This window comes from Miniopterus natalensis, chromosome 18, assembly GCF_054644295.1.
Source record: "Miniopterus natalensis isolate mMinNat1 chromosome 18, mMinNat1.hap1, whole genome shotgun sequence".
In the NCBI taxonomy this organism is placed as follows: Eukaryota; Metazoa; Chordata; class Mammalia; order Chiroptera; family Miniopteridae; genus Miniopterus; species Miniopterus natalensis.
Genome location: NC_142098.1, coordinates 24,509,545 through 24,524,051, shown reverse-complemented (window position 1 = coordinate 24,524,051; position 14,507 = coordinate 24,509,545). Strand labels below are relative to the sequence as shown.

General features: G+C 45.1%; 1 protein-coding gene and 1 long non-coding RNA gene across 5 annotated transcripts; both read left to right on the top strand.

Annotated features, from left to right (window-relative positions):
* The first annotated feature begins 147 nt into the window (after positions 1 to 147).
* On the top strand, positions 148 to 11,186 carry ZNF19 (zinc finger protein 19). Of its 4 annotated transcripts, none has more exons than XM_016196259.2 (5): positions 148 to 174; positions 2,273 to 2,337; positions 4,720 to 4,846; positions 5,392 to 5,502; positions 9,702 to 11,186. In XM_016196259.2, the coding sequence occupies exons 2-5, from the start codon at positions 2,305 to 2,307 to the stop codon at positions 10,799 to 10,801; spliced, it is 1,371 nt and encodes a 456-aa protein (XP_016051745.2). In that variant the 5' UTR covers positions 148 to 174; positions 2,273 to 2,304; the 3' UTR covers positions 10,802 to 11,186. The 4 variants fall into 4 exon arrangements, with proteins under 4 accessions (XP_016051745.2, XP_016051736.2, XP_087683509.1 ...); XM_016196250.2 differs by lacking the exon at positions 148 to 174 and adding an exon at positions 1,135 to 1,558; XM_087827383.1 differs by lacking the exon at positions 148 to 174 and having other exon boundaries at positions 2,277 to 2,357.
* Positions 11,187 to 12,641: 1,455 nt separating this feature from the next.
* LOC148091035 (uncharacterized) lies at positions 12,642 to 14,488 on the top strand. Its single transcript, XR_015716043.1, has 2 exons — positions 12,642 to 13,669; positions 14,011 to 14,488. It is a non-coding gene; the product is annotated as an uncharacterized LOC148091035 (long non-coding RNA).
* The last annotated feature ends 19 nt before the right edge of the window (positions 14,489 to 14,507 follow it).

The following is a 14,507-nucleotide window of genomic DNA, read 5'->3' as shown; positions in this document are numbered from 1 at the left end:
TCTCCTAGTCAAGGTCTCTGAGGATCCCAGGTTAAAAAGCCCCGCACCGGTAGTAAAGCCAGAGAACCACTGAGCTGCGCGCTCCGGCATCCTAGAGAGGAAGCCTGTGAGGCTCTGGCGGCGCGCTGCCGATGACGCAATTCCGGTCACGCCGTACTTCGCGCCTTCCTTTAGGTGAGTTTTGGGGTTTGTCGCCTGAGAGTCCCTATTAGGAGCCCTCCTTTCACCCTTAAGGAAGATTGTCGCCTTTGTCCCTGTTGCCCCGGCAGAAGGAGTCGGAGGCGGCCTTCGAGCCGGTCCCGCCCGCGGGTGCCTTCGCTCGCCCAGCCCGCTTTGGGAAATCGAGGCCACGGATGGGAAGGAGACGCGCTGCGTGCCGGGCACAGCCCCTTGGTCCCTCTGCTCATTGAGCCAGCAACTAATTATTGAGCAGCTAAATGCAAGTCGCTGTTCTAGGTTCCCGGGGTGCAGCTGTGAATGAGACAGGATGTGGGTCCCGGCCTCCGGGAGCTTTCAATGTAATGGGGCAGTTACATATTAATCAGATCTGATCTTTTCACCTCACCTGGTCATAACCGAGTAGCTGCAGCCTGTTGCTTTTAGGTCGAAGACCAGGTCCTTGACGTGCACAAGGCCCTGCGTTGCTTGGTCTCTCGCAGCTGCTTCACCCTCGTGTTGCAGCTCACTCCTCTTGGCTCTGCTACAGTCGTCTTGGCCTTTCACTTCCAGAACGTGTTTTTCCACTTGCTGTCACTTTTGTAAAGATTTTCCTTTCATTCTAGTTAATTCCTGCTAAGTCTTATCACCTAGGATAGATTCTCCCTGGCACTAGTCACAATTGTGATCTTAAAGTTATTTATTAGAATCCTGGAATAATGTGTTTCCTTTAGTCCAGACCAAGCTCAATGACAAAAGGGATCACACCGTTTTTTTTCTTTCTCCACTGTGTCTCACACTTGGCCAGGAATGTATATAATGTTTGTTGAATGAAAAAAGTGCAGATCAACGTATAATCTCAAACTGGGAGATGTGGTGTACAGGAAAGGGAATACAGTACTAGTGGAGTGTGTAACATGGGGACCTGACCTGCTCTCTGCGGTGTGATCTGAAGGATGAGCTGGCATTACCTAGGTGAAGAGGGTCTCAGGCTGTTGGAGAGTATTGCAGGTGGGAAGAATCAGTTACAAAGGTTCTAAGGTTGGAGAAGAGTGGTTCATACAGAGGCAATAGCACGGACAAAGGCCCTGAATTAGCATAGCAGAGGAAACTGAAAGAAGGCTAGAGAGGCTAAACTAAGGAGAAGGGTGGCACAGATGAGCCTAGCAGGAAATTTTAGCTTGTAGTGTTTCTTTAGGGAAGATGCTGGCTGTTTGGTAGAATGTGAATGCTTAACAAGAATACAAAGTGTTCATAGGGGATATAATTAAAGTAATAACCCATACATTTTAGCATGCTGAGTTGGCCTTTGAAAGTCCTTAGCTGTTATCACTGGGTCCTAGAATGGGATGATGAACAAAAAAGATGCCCGCCTCAAGGTCCAAGAAAAGGAAGACTTACTGTGAGACTGTTTCTGAATTTTCTTGGCTACTCATTTATTACATCTTAACCTTAGAATCACTTTATCAGGTTCTAAGAGAAATCTTGTTGGGATTAGATTGGAAGCAACTTAATAGAGTTATTAAAAGCATGGCCTTTGGAATCTAGCAGATCTGGCCTGGGATCCAAGTTCACACATCTACCAACTGAGTGAGTGACCTTGGTAGAGAAAATTATTCCCTTAGCCTTGTATTCTCATTAGGGAAAAGGAAAAGTTTCAGAGCATTATTGTGAGTACTGAATAAGAGAATGTGTATTTTTCATCTAAAAACATCCTATTTGTTTCTATTTTCTTTATGTTTCCCAGTAAGATTATATTTTTAAAAACAAAAGTCTGGGTTTCCTCTTGTTAGGTTTTGCTTCTAGTTTTTTGGTGTCTTTAGCTCTTTGTGTATTCATGTTCCCCTGTACTCATGTCCTGCCTGGGACAGACAGACAGCATTGCTTGACTTTGGGGGAGTACAGTACTTGCCTGAGGGCAAGTTACCCTTTCAGAGGCTGTTTTCTCCTAATTTAAACTTCATGGTATGGTATGGATTAAAAAAGGAAATATATTCCACTTTCCCAGTGGTAATTTGGTAAATGATTGCTGCTGTTATTGGCAGGTTTGATGGTTTAAAGGTGAACCTTTGACTGGGCCAGACTCACTCTTGGTTCTGTTTGCTTCTTCCCTCAGTCCCTGCCCTTCACTGAGAGGGAGCCCAGGTGATGGCAGCCATGCTCCTGAAAGCCTGGCACCAGGTGAGCTTTGAATCCCTCAGGTCAGTCTTTGAGAGATCTGGTTTGAAGGAAATGGGGAAGGAGAGGGATGATTCTGGCAAAAGTCTTAGAGCCAGAGCAGTAGGAAGACCCTCTGTTGTTTCTCTCCAGTAGGACTGGATGCTGGAGGAAAGCTGACGGTGAGGGGCTGAACAGCCAGAAGCCCACCAAACAATGGCTGGAAAGAGTGTCCTGGGAAGCAGAATTGTAGCTTCCTACACTCTGAAGGTTTCTGCTGAGCTGGAGGGTCTCCAGGTTTAGAGGCATCTGTGAGAATGAGAGACTCAGGCTAGTGGAGCAGGTATCTGGTCGCAAGGTTCTTAGGAAGTAGTGACAGAAGGGCGGCAGGAAGAAGACAAGAAAAAAGCTCCTATCATTTATCCTCCTAAAGAAAGAAGTTTGGGCTTCAGAATCAAGGACAGTGTGTCCTGCTTGAGGTCAGTGCTGCTCGCAAGGTGAGGTAGTGGGCGCTAATAGGAAAAACATGCACTAGGACAGGACGCCCAAAGTTAGGCATCCCATCGGGCCTCAGTGGCCTTGAGCCAGTCATTTAACCTCTTTGCTTCTTAACTGACTTCATTTGTAAAGTGAACATTAAGTAACCTTACATTTGTAGGACAGAGAAATTGTTTTTTTTAGTTGTATTTCACCTTTTGAGACTGACCAGTTGCTGGGTGTTGCTTTATTTACCATTTCCTTCCTGGAACTTATTTATCCAGTAACTTAGCATGAACCATATCCTACGTGCCATTCTGGATTTCTGATATGTGACAGGTCCCTCTGCCTGACTGTTTCACTGATACATTGTCTTCTTTGTAGCGCCTACCCTCTTCTGATGTTTTGTAAATATTGGTATGTAACTGGTATCACCATCTCGAAGTCCTGACTAATTTCTAGATTGCTGAGTACTTGACACTTCTTCCTGGGTACCACTTCCAGAGAGTTGCCAAGTCTGATTGCAGATTATCAGGTGCTTCTGTTCTGGGGACCACACTTTGAGAACTGTTGTAGTTAGTGGTAACTCATTAAATCATTGAACTGAGTGTGTCAGGTTGTTATTTAAAGTAGATCATTGTATGTGCTGGCAGAGGATGGATTCATTGTGGGACAGCCTGGAATTGGAGCTGTTTAAGTGTCCCCATCTGTTGAAATAGTGTACTGATTGTAACATAGTGAAGAAAAGTTAGATTCCAGAAGTATTTTGGCAATAAAATTGTTAGGATTTGATGACCAGCTGCCAAAAGTGAGCAGTGACTGGGGCAAGTTAGTCGAGACTGAATCTTAAGTTTCTAGTATAGGAGACGGGGCTGAAATTGGTACTATCAACTGAGACAGGGAAAGAATATTGTCACTCACTGTGCCAGTTAGTTGATATGAATTAGAAAGGGAGCCAGTTTCAGGGAGCAGATGAGTTTAGTGTTTGCTGGTGGGTCAGACATGTTGGGTCAGCGGAGAGTCTGAGGCAGTGCGGGGCTAGTGGAAAGTGGACATCTGCAGAATCAGTCAGGGCATTAGAAAGTGGGAAGATATTCACCACATGTTCACATACCCACGTTTGATACTAAAGTCTAAGGAGTGAACCGAGGGTCTAAACCAGATGCTGAAGCTTTCTGGGAAGGTAGACTTGGGGACATCAGGGAGGGGAAAGGATGGCTATTGAAAAAAATATGAGGCTTTGTTGGTAGAAGCTATTACAGATTGGCTTGGGGGTATAAAGAAACATGGCTAAAAGAGCTACCCAGTAGCAATTTGATTCCAAAAAGCATATTCTCCCAGGAAGACACATCAGGAAGCAGACTACTAGACTGCCCCAGGCAGCACTGAACTCCCCCTGCTGGGCGTGAACACAGGAAGGACAGCCCCTTCAAGTGACAGATGGGGGTTGGATGCGAGGAGCTTGTCATGGCAAACCATGACTCTGTTCTTATTATGTAGGCTTGAGGTCTGGGGCAGAGCGAGCACTGGGGCAATGAAGGGGGAACAGGTAGGTCCTGAGATGCCTCCTGTGAGTGAGTGTCTGGACATACTGAAGCTAATTGCCTACTTATAGGTCTAACAGTAAAGGACTGACATTATTTACAAAATCAAGAGATTTTGCTCTGGGAGACTCTCCAGGGTTTTTGAAATGTTTTTATCATGCTTTATAACAGTGAATTTTATGTCCTAATGGAAGCTCTTCTGATCGTGAGAGAAGTTCCAGATTTTTGGTTGTAGAAATAGTCATTTAATGGTCTAACACCCAGTTCTTTCACCTTTTCTCATTAGCCATCACTAATAGGACTCCTCCCGCATACTGTCCCGTGTCCCACACCCTGTCCCTAGTCAGAGAATTGGCTCTGGGACAGCAGGAACCTCTTGTTTTAGGAGGTGGTGACCTTTGAGGACGTGGCTGTGCACTTTACCCAGGCAGAATGGGCTGGCCTTTCTTCTGCACAGAGAGCCCTGTACAGAAGTGTGATGCTGGAGAATTATGGGAACTTGACATTTCTGGGTAAGGCCATTTCCTCCTGGGACTCAGATTTATGCTTTCCTGCCTCCTTTTTTTCTTATGGCCTGAGGATACGGTGTGGAGAATGAGGGGTTGTCTCTGGTATCCCCCACTGTACGACTCTAGGACTGAGGCTAGATGAGCCACTTCTTAGGTTGCTGGGTAGGGAAAGGTCTTGGGTCAGTTTGGTCCCAATGTAGGGAATTGCTGTCCCCTCCTAAGAGTAGTCCCACCCTCCAAGGGGCTCTGTACCATAAGGAATAGGTAGTTTCTGTTGCCAGAGCCAAGTTCTCAGCTTGTTGCTATCCCTGCATTGTCTAGGGAAGGGTGTAGCCCCTTCCCTTTGTTTGTACTTGTCTTGCAAGGTCTGACTAACTTACCTACTCTTAAATAGGAAGAGGTTAGTTTCTTCTTGATCAAAATCTCCTTTGCTTTCCCCAATCCTGAGCCCTCGTCTGTGTATCTTATTTTTACTGAGGCTCTTGGGGTTTTCCTTCTTTTGACATAGCAGACAGAGAGCTGAAAGGTGCCATTTTCTCCCTTTTCAGGGTGCACAGTTTCCAAATCTGCCCTGATCTCACTTGTGGAAGGAAGCGATTTACCTTGGGGCCTGGAGGCACAGGATAACCCACCTGTGGATTGGACCACAGACAGTAAAGGCAAGTGAGACAGGCATAGAACTGGCAACTGTAGAGCTTTACAGAGCAATGTGTTTTAAAATGAACCATGCTGGTAAGGATTTAAGTAAAATAGTTGATTTTTCCTAATAGGTAAAATATGAAGCCTTTCCCACCAATTTTAACTCTTATCAGGATAACATATTTCCACTTCATGCATCTCATATGAAATTCTGAATCCCTTGTTCCTTTCTGAGCTTCGGAGTTGCCTATCTCAGTGGCCCTTCTTCCTTGGACAGGATGGATTTATTCAGGAGCAGTTTGTCAGCACTTGCTGTGTGCCAAGTTTTGTTTAAGACTCTCTGAAGGATACAAGTTATAGAGATAGATGTAGGAGCTTTTTAAAAATGTGTTTTGAATGCTTCTGTTAATATATAGGCAGTGGGCTATGGGAGCTCGGCTGGAGAGGTTGGAGGAATTCCCGTTTAGAAGTTCAAGTAATGCTTCTTCAGTGGCAGGGCCATTTGTTCCTAATTTGACAGGTTACAGTGGCTGTCTTGGAGAGAAAGAAGGTAGACTCTCTGGCCTGAGGAAGGGAATAAAGGATCCAGTAAATCATTGTGAAGAACTTTGCCGTTTAATGTGCAGGAGAATCACCTGGGGGGCATATTTTAAACTGGGTATTTTTTTCTGGAGCCTGCCTGCAAGTATTCCTCAGCCTTTTCTAGTAAGTAGTGCAAAATCATGAGGCTTAGGACCCAACGCCTAAGCAGGACTTCCTAGAATCTGGGGCCAGCACAGAGTCTGCAGAATACCCTGACCCCCCCTTTCCTTAGCCCATGGTGTAGGTGAATGTAGTTGGTGTGTCTTACCCACCCAGCATTGTGTGGAATATCTAGAATTCAGACTTTGTGGTGGACCTCAGGGCTCTATCCTGAAGAATTTACAGCACAGGAACAGGAAATGAGAGAGCAGGCAGGACAGGACGTGGAGCAGTAGCGGTGTCCCTTGCCACTAGTGACATAGGCTAGTAATTGCAGTATTTTAGATGTATTAACATAGTATGTGGTTTGATTGGCATGAAGGAAATTGAAGACATAAAATCTGGTTAAACTATTATTACATAGGAGACATTAACTTTTGAGTAAATGAATTGGGTAGGGGACAGTAGTAATGCAAAATGGAAGAGGAAAGAGTGTGTGGAGCTAGAATTGACCAGATCTTATAAAAATGCGGCTATAAACGGGAAGAGCTGAGTCAGATAACATTGGGAAGTCATGGCACAGGAGTTGCTTTTTGAATTCATGTGAATTCAGGTCTGAACACAGTCTGAGGCTCCTTCAGAATGTGTAAGTGGATGGCTAGAGAGGCCATTGAGAAGGCAAGTGGAGAGTCTGAGGTAAATGTCAGATCTACAAGTACAGATGCAAGGGTACTCTACAGAGTTGTAGTTGAAATGACTCCCAGGGAACACAAAGGTGGGCTGAATCTTAAATATTAAGTGACGTTTAATTTTAGCAGGAGAGGGAAGAGAACGTAGCCAGAGGAGGGTCACCAGGAAGGAACAGTGAGACTTAAGCCAAGAGTAGAAGGTTCAGGGTGGATGCTTTGTAGAGAGGGAATCAATGGGAGATAACAAAATTGAGGCAGAACTATAGCCTCTTACTTTGATTAGTTTAGAAATGAAAGAAAACATAAATAGCAAATGTTTTTCAAACTCTTTTTTTTTTTTCTTATGAGCCTTAATAGTTACTACATTTTGTATCAAAACCCCACATACTCACATATTCTCTAAAACTGGAGTATCAGGAAACAGATTCACCTTTGGCATTATAATGTGTGCGATTCTATCCTGTCCTGTCCTGTCCTGTCCACCTAACCTAACCTAACCTAACCTAACCTAAATATAGACCAGAGTATTTCATTTTAAAAACTGTTTGATAGTTACACACTGTCAATTTCACAACTAACGTTAGGCAATTTGAAAAACGACTCTCAAGAAAAAATTGGATGTAAAGGGATGATCATTAAGCCAAAGTGGACCTGAGGATGTAAAGAAGGAGGTTGAAGAAGAGGAGGGATGATACAGCTGATAGAGCAGTGTGCCAGGGGAGGGATGATACAGCTGGTAGAGCAGTGACCCAGGGGAGGGATGATAGAGCTGATAGAGCAGTGTGCCAGGGGAGGGATGATACAGCTGATAGAGCAGTGTGCCAGGGGAGGGATGATACAGCTGATAGAGCAGTGTGCCAGGGGAGGGATGATACAGCTGATAGAGCAGTGTGCCAGGGGAGGGATGATACAGCTGATAGAGCAATGACCCAGGAGAGGGATGATACAGCTGATAGAGCAGTGTGCCAGGGGAGGGATGATACAGCTGATAGAGCAGTGACCCAGGGGAGGGATGATAGAGCTGATAGAGCAGTGTGCCAGGGGAGGGATGATACAGCTGATAGAGCAGTGACCCAGGGGAGGGATGATACAGCTGATAGAGCAGTGTGCCAGGGGAGGGATGATACAACTGATAGAGCAATGACCCAGGAGAGGGATGATAGAGCTGATAGAGCAGTGTGCCAGGGGAGGGATGATACAGCTGATAGAGCAGTGTGCCAGGGGAGGGATGATACAGCTGATAGAGCAGTGACCCAGGGGAGGGATGATACAGCTGATAGAGCAGTGTGCCAGGGGAGGGATGATACAGCTGATAGAGCAGTGACCCAGGGGAGGGATGATACAGCTGATAGAGCAGTGACCCAGGGGAGGGATGATACAGCTGATAGAGCAGTGACCCAGGGGAGGGATGATACAGCTGGTAGAGCAGTGTGCCAGGGGAGGGTCAATACATCTGATAGAGCATTGTGCCAGTGGAGGGATGATACAGCTGATAGAGCAGTGTGCCAGCCAGGGGAAGGGAGCAGATGGCCTCTGGGGTGACTGGGAAGAGTGAAGCTTGAGAGGCTGGCTTGGGGTAAGAGGATGTGGAAACGGAAGGGATGGAAGTTGAGGGCACTGCATTTGGGTGGCTTAGTTCTTTCAGCAGGAAGGAGGTGATAATCACCGGAGAACTAGGAAGGTGGGGGTTACTTGGAAGAAGTGTGGGGATTCTGATTGAGACAAATGGTGGAGTATGGGGCAGCAGGGAAAATAAGAGTGTTTTCATTATTGATTGCTCAGTCCTGATTTTATAACACTGAGCAGCCTACTAGCGAGAAAGAGGCAAGGTGTGGGACAGGCCACCGTGCTCAGTCATCCTGCTCACTCTTTTCCAGACTGTCGGTTACCCTCTGTCTGCTCCAGTCTCAGAGCTCTCCTCCTAAGGTCCCTCACTCATTTAACTCACACTCAGAGGATGAATGTGATTAACCAGCAGATAACCAGATAGCCCAAATTAATGTCAAAACAAAATTAGTTAAGTGTTTTATATGAAATAGATTTACTTTAACTTAGGTAAAATGTCACCCAGTGTTTAGGAACACAAATGCTATTTTATAGGTGGCTGTTTGCCTCCTTTTTGCTTATATATATAAGAAGGAATACTCTGTAGTCTTGGTGTATCTAAGTAAACTGTGTTCTACCCTTTCTAAATTGGCAGCCTATTTAGGACAGTAGTTGCTGCATGTTTGAGGTTCAGACTTTTTTGAGAGTCTGATGACAAGACAACAGTTGCCAACAGTTTTAGGGTGTTCACTCATCATCTGTGGAACTGCAGTTACTGAGGGCCATGTCCTCTAAGCACTTCCTGGATTTCCTTTCCTTTGTCTTGCTACAGCCCAGTGCCCTTAATGCTCAGTGACTCCAGTTTTTTGGGACATTTGCAGAGTATGGATTTTTAAAAAGAACAATTCACTCATTGCCTTTGCATCTCTTTAGTTTTATTTCCTGACTCTTGAGTTTTGCCAGCACCAGTGTCACTACTTACTCTTAGAGCCTATAACTTCTTCTTTGGTACTTTGTAGGCCTATAAGAACCATAAGGTCAAATGATACCAGAACATACTAGGGAGAAGTTATTCAAATATAGACTCTGGAAAAGCTTAGAAAGGATTCAGACATCTCATGTGTATACTGATACCCTGTTCCACCTCGACAGCTCTCTGCCCGTGTGATATTTGGCACTTTTCTTGCTGGCAGGCCGATGTGGAGAGTGAAATAGTAATCTCTCAAAGCCCTATAATATTTGATGCTCTTTTGTTTCTGGTATAATTCTCAGGTGGCACTTATGTTTTCTGTTTGTTGTGTCAGATACTGAGACCAACATTGGCAGTGAGTCCACATCAATACAGGGAATTTCTGAAAACAGAGACATGGTGTTATCTTGTGGTCTGCAGAAGAGTGTTCTTCAGAGAAGCAACTTCCTAGAAACATGTAAACTGGAGAAGCACCAGGAAATTTCCACAGGGAAAAATGGTAGAGGAAAGGCTCCAAGAATCCACTGTGACAGGAAACTGTTCCGATGTGAGGAGTGTGGGAAATGTTTCAGCTATTTTTCTCACTATGTTAGACACCAGAGAATCCACACTGGGGAGAAACCTTTTGAGTGTAATGAGTGTGGAAAAGCCTTTAATGGCAATTCCTCATTGATTCGGCATCAGAGGATCCACACTGGAGAGAAACCCTATCAGTGTGAGGAGTGTGGGAGAGCCTTCAATGATAATGCAAATCTGATCAGGCACCAGAGAATCCACAGTGGGGACAGACCGTATCACTGCCAGGAGTGTGGAAAAGGCTTCACCAGTAGTTCTGAGTTTGTTATACATCAGAGAATCCACACTGGGGAGAAACCTTACGCGTGTAATGAGTGTGGAAAAGCTTTTGTTGGTAATTCACCACTACTTCGACATCAGAAAACCCACAGTGGAGAGAAACCCTACGAATGTAATGAGTGTGGTAGAAGCTTTGGAAGGACTTCCTATCTTATCCAACATCAGTGTATTCACACAGGGGAAAAGCCTTATTCTTGTAAAATATGTGGGCAAGCCTTCAATTTGCATAAAAAACTAACTCGACACCAGAGAGTCCACAGCGAGAAGAAACCCTTTGACTGTGTAGATTGTGGGAAAGTCTTCAGTGCTCAGGAACAATTAAAAAGGCATCTGAGGACACATATTCAAGAGTCTTCCTGTATATGTGATAAGTGTGGAAAAGTCTTCACTAGCAAAAGAAATCATCAGCATCAAAGAATCCATTATGGAGAGAAACCCTATGAGCATGTCAAATATGAAAAAACCTTTAGGACTTCTTCCCAGTTAGGTGATGATGAGCATGGCCACCCTGGAGAGAAACCGGAGCTGGATATTTGTTGTTTTGGCCTCCCAGAGTTTTTTACCCCCTTTGACTGGTAATAGTATATTAAATTTCCTTTAGGATTTCATCTTCTACTCAGGAGTTGAATGTGCAACATAGGCCTGGCTCAGCCATAGTTGTTGGTTCACATGTCAGTAGGTGACCCAGGATGGTCCAATTATAATCCAAGAATGTGGCCAGAGTTAACAGGAAGAAATACTGTTCTTTTCCCCTTAGTCTTAAAGCTGAGAGGAATTCCTGGATTCTTGTGGAAGCAGAGAATAGAGTCAACAGAGCAGAAAAGAAATCAGAGTTTGAGAGTAATCAACCTTGACAATTCTGTTTAACAACTATATTAACTATGTCTGAAGCTAGAAATACATCTGGGTTTTTGAATTCCAGTAACCAATAAATTCCATTTTGTTTTTGTTTTGCTCAAGCAAATTTAAGTTTTCTTTCCTTGGAACAGCACCTTATCACTATAACAATTTTTAATAATTGTTATAATTATTTAATAATCTTGAGGGATAACAAACATGATGGAGAAATGCTTTGTGTGTATGGTGTATAGGAAAGTCTTCAGCTCTAGTCCCAGCAGCCCCCGTGATTATAACAAGAATGGGAAACCCATTGGAACACATGATAGCCTAGGCTGCATTAGGACACCGCCAGTGGATAGACGTTTTAACAACTTAAGCTCTGTGATAAATGTTTTAGTGTTACTACAAAACTATCAGTGAATCTATTTTCAAGGAAAGCCTTAACTATGTAACCAAAAGCAATCACTGAAACTTTCATTTTGCTTACTCAGTTTTTATTTGGAATGGATACTATTCTAGGCATTAAACTGGTAAATGCCAGGCTATTGTAGCTTTTCTAGCTTGGTGTTTACAAATTTATCCAGAATAGCCTCCCCACCTGCCCTTTGCTCTAGAGATTCTGTTACTATTAAGAAGGAAAGAAGAGAGGTTGGCAGACAAGGAGTGGTCTCTGCTTCTGCATGCTTTCTGTAGAACTTTTGTAACTTGGGCATGCGCCTGTTTTAGGAGTTGGAGCTTCATGGTTGTTTAGGAGGCCTTATTTTCTTACCTATAAAATTAGGGGGCTGGTTTGTGATCCAACATTTGGGCCCAGCATTCCTGTAACTGATCTTCCTTAGATAAGCCTTTATTCCTAACTAAAGGTCTACTTTCTGAGCCTAGGAAGAAGTGGAAACAACACATTGCCATGAGCAATGTAGTCCCCAGCACTCTGCCCAATTGTGGGACCATTTTCCTATCTGAGTAAGAGAAGCCATGTAAACTGCTCATTTTGGGAAATAGTGATGATCAGGATCAGGGCAAAGCAGAGAAGGGCTCCTGGCAATGGTCAATGATCCCAAGCATAAGACATATCCTAACTCTAGTGGCACAGAAATAAGGAAGGGTTCTACCCTGGAGTTGGAGCTGGAGCCTTTAGATTATGTCAAAACATATTTATTGTCTACTTGCTTTGTGGTAGGCCTTGTGCTTTAGCTGAGGATAATGGTGTTGAACAAAATATAGTCCCTACTCCCTGGAGTGACTAGAGAAGACATTTAAGTAAACTGTCACCATTAAGCACAAAAGTGCTAAGCACTGAGAAGTACAGGATGCTGTGCCTCATAACTGGCAGGCCTCCCTTATACTGGAAGGTTTGCTTTCTAAGGGAAATGGGATTTGAGCTGAGACCAAGTAACAAGACAGAGGGTGGGAAGGGAAGGGCATTGTAGGTTTAGAGAACAGCTTGTTCAGCAAGTGGGCCTGAAATTGAGGGTGTGTGTGTGGGGAGGGGAGTGGGAGCGCTAAGAGACTGGAGAGGTGAGTGTGGGCTCCAACCACCTTCAGTGCAGGAAGGGATCAGAGCTGGAATGAGAAAGACCAACACTATCGGGGTTGAGAGGAACCTTAACGGTGGGCGGTCCAATCCAGTGGCTTTCAGTGCATTTACTGACCCCCAAGGGCTCATTTTGGAATTTTATGGGAGTGTTTTTGTTAACAGTGTTTGGTGGTGGTGGATGGGAACGAGGAGTTCCACAAATCCTGTAATGCACCTCTTGAAAAAGTTTTCAGATACTTGTCTTCCTGGACTTTCATGTAGGTGAAAAATGCTTATAAAATACCTGAATCTAGAACCTGTTCTTAAGGCAAACATAATGTGATTCTTTAGGAATACGATCAAGACAAGATTGTGCTGTGTTTCATTTAAACTTTACCAAAAAGGGTTTCACCATTTTGGATCCCACCTTACGATTTTGGAAACATCAGTGTAAGACACAGCAATGTGGCTGTGGCATTCAGGCACATTCTAAGTGGAAAGGAAAATACCTGACCACTTCCTTAGGTCTCCTACAGCAGCAGTCACGACCAAACATTTACATATTGAAATGTGTTTTTAATTACAAATTATTTTCCTTTTATTTTTTCTTTTATTACAGTTAAGGCATAACATTAGTTTTTAAAGTGTAGGTTGTTAATATTATTTATGATCTTCTAAGTATTACCTATGATTTTCATGACAAGAGAATAAAGTGGTCACCAGGAAATATCTGTTACAAAAAGGGTGGCCTTGGCTTTGATACCGTGTAACCCACCCATCCAGTCCATAGACTCCCAGATCTGGCTGCGCCCGCGTCTTTACTAAGATACAGATCCCCCGGGTTGAATCCAGCGCTCGCCTCCGAGTCGTGCCTTCCCCAGCCCACCCCGAAGAGCAACCGTAACCTGAAGGATACCCATACCCACGGGAGAGGGTCACATGGAGCCTGGCACCTGGCGCCGGGGTTTTGAGCGCAGAGGGCGGGGCCGGAGCACCACGGAGAGGGAGCGACGCTCCTGCTAGAGGGGCTCCCGGAGCTCGGCCCGGCCTAGTGACGCACTTCCGGCCGCTCGGAGGGGGCTCTCGCGCAGGTGAGTGTGAGGCTTCGGCGGGTGGGGTGGTGCCCTCGCTGGGAGGCTCGGGGTGCGTTAGAGATGCGTGTCCACCACCGGGGTCCGAGCTGGGTCGCCCGCCCCTGGAGGAGGGAGCAGGGCGGCGGCCCCTCCTCGACTCCCGCCCCGGACTTGGTGGCCGAATACGTTCTGTCCTGTGGGAAGCGAAGCCTGTGTTACTGTCAGCCGCGAAGCCCCGAACGCTTCGTTCGGGGAAAGATGCTACTGACTTTTGGGAGGCTGCGTCGGAGCGACTAGAGGGTGGGATATTTGCAGGGGTGAAGCGGCCTCAGGGGATGACAGCCCTTTGACGTGTTGAGGTTCTGCAGGGGCTTTTACCAAGTATGGATTGTATGCTCTCTGGATACTGACACTGGGTCGTAGATCAAGGCCCAGTGGAAAAGCAGAAAAAGCAGAGCCCTTCCCGTCCTCCCGAGAGCAGAAGAAACAGATTTTCGGAAGGCGTTGTCTACTGGAGCAGTGTGAGTTCCAAAAGGTAACTGGACCCTACTCTGCAGCTGTGGGATGACAGTGACCTGGGAATGATTGTTACAGTGTAATTACCGATGTGCTCAGTCCTAGAATGCACATACAGTAATTCCGGAATTGCTAATTCATACCCTCATGAAAAGCAGGTTTACTGATGTCCACCAATAAAGACCTGAGGCTATAAAACAAAAATGTATTGAGGTCTTAAAGGATTCGAATGCAAGAGATGCGGATTCAGGTAACAACCCTAACTAAGTTCTGGAGAGAAGGAAGAAAGGCAGGGTTTATAAAGGCAAAAACCACAAAATGTAATTCTTTCATGCAGTTG

What these genes read in the sequence shown, in the direction of transcription:
- ZNF19 (XM_016196259.2), top strand. Translation starts at nt 2,305, where the DNA reads ATGGCAGCCATGCTCCTGAAAGCCTGGCACCAG. An exon ending in TCCTGAAAGCCTGGCACCAG is followed by an intron (nt 2,338 to 4,719) that starts GTGAGCTTTGAA and finishes CTCTTGTTTTAG; the next exon opens with GAGGTGGTGACCTTTGAGGA. An exon ending in TTGGACCACAGACAGTAAAG is followed by an intron (nt 5,503 to 9,701) that starts GCAAGTGAGACA and finishes TTGTTGTGTCAG; the next exon opens with ATACTGAGACCAACATTGGC.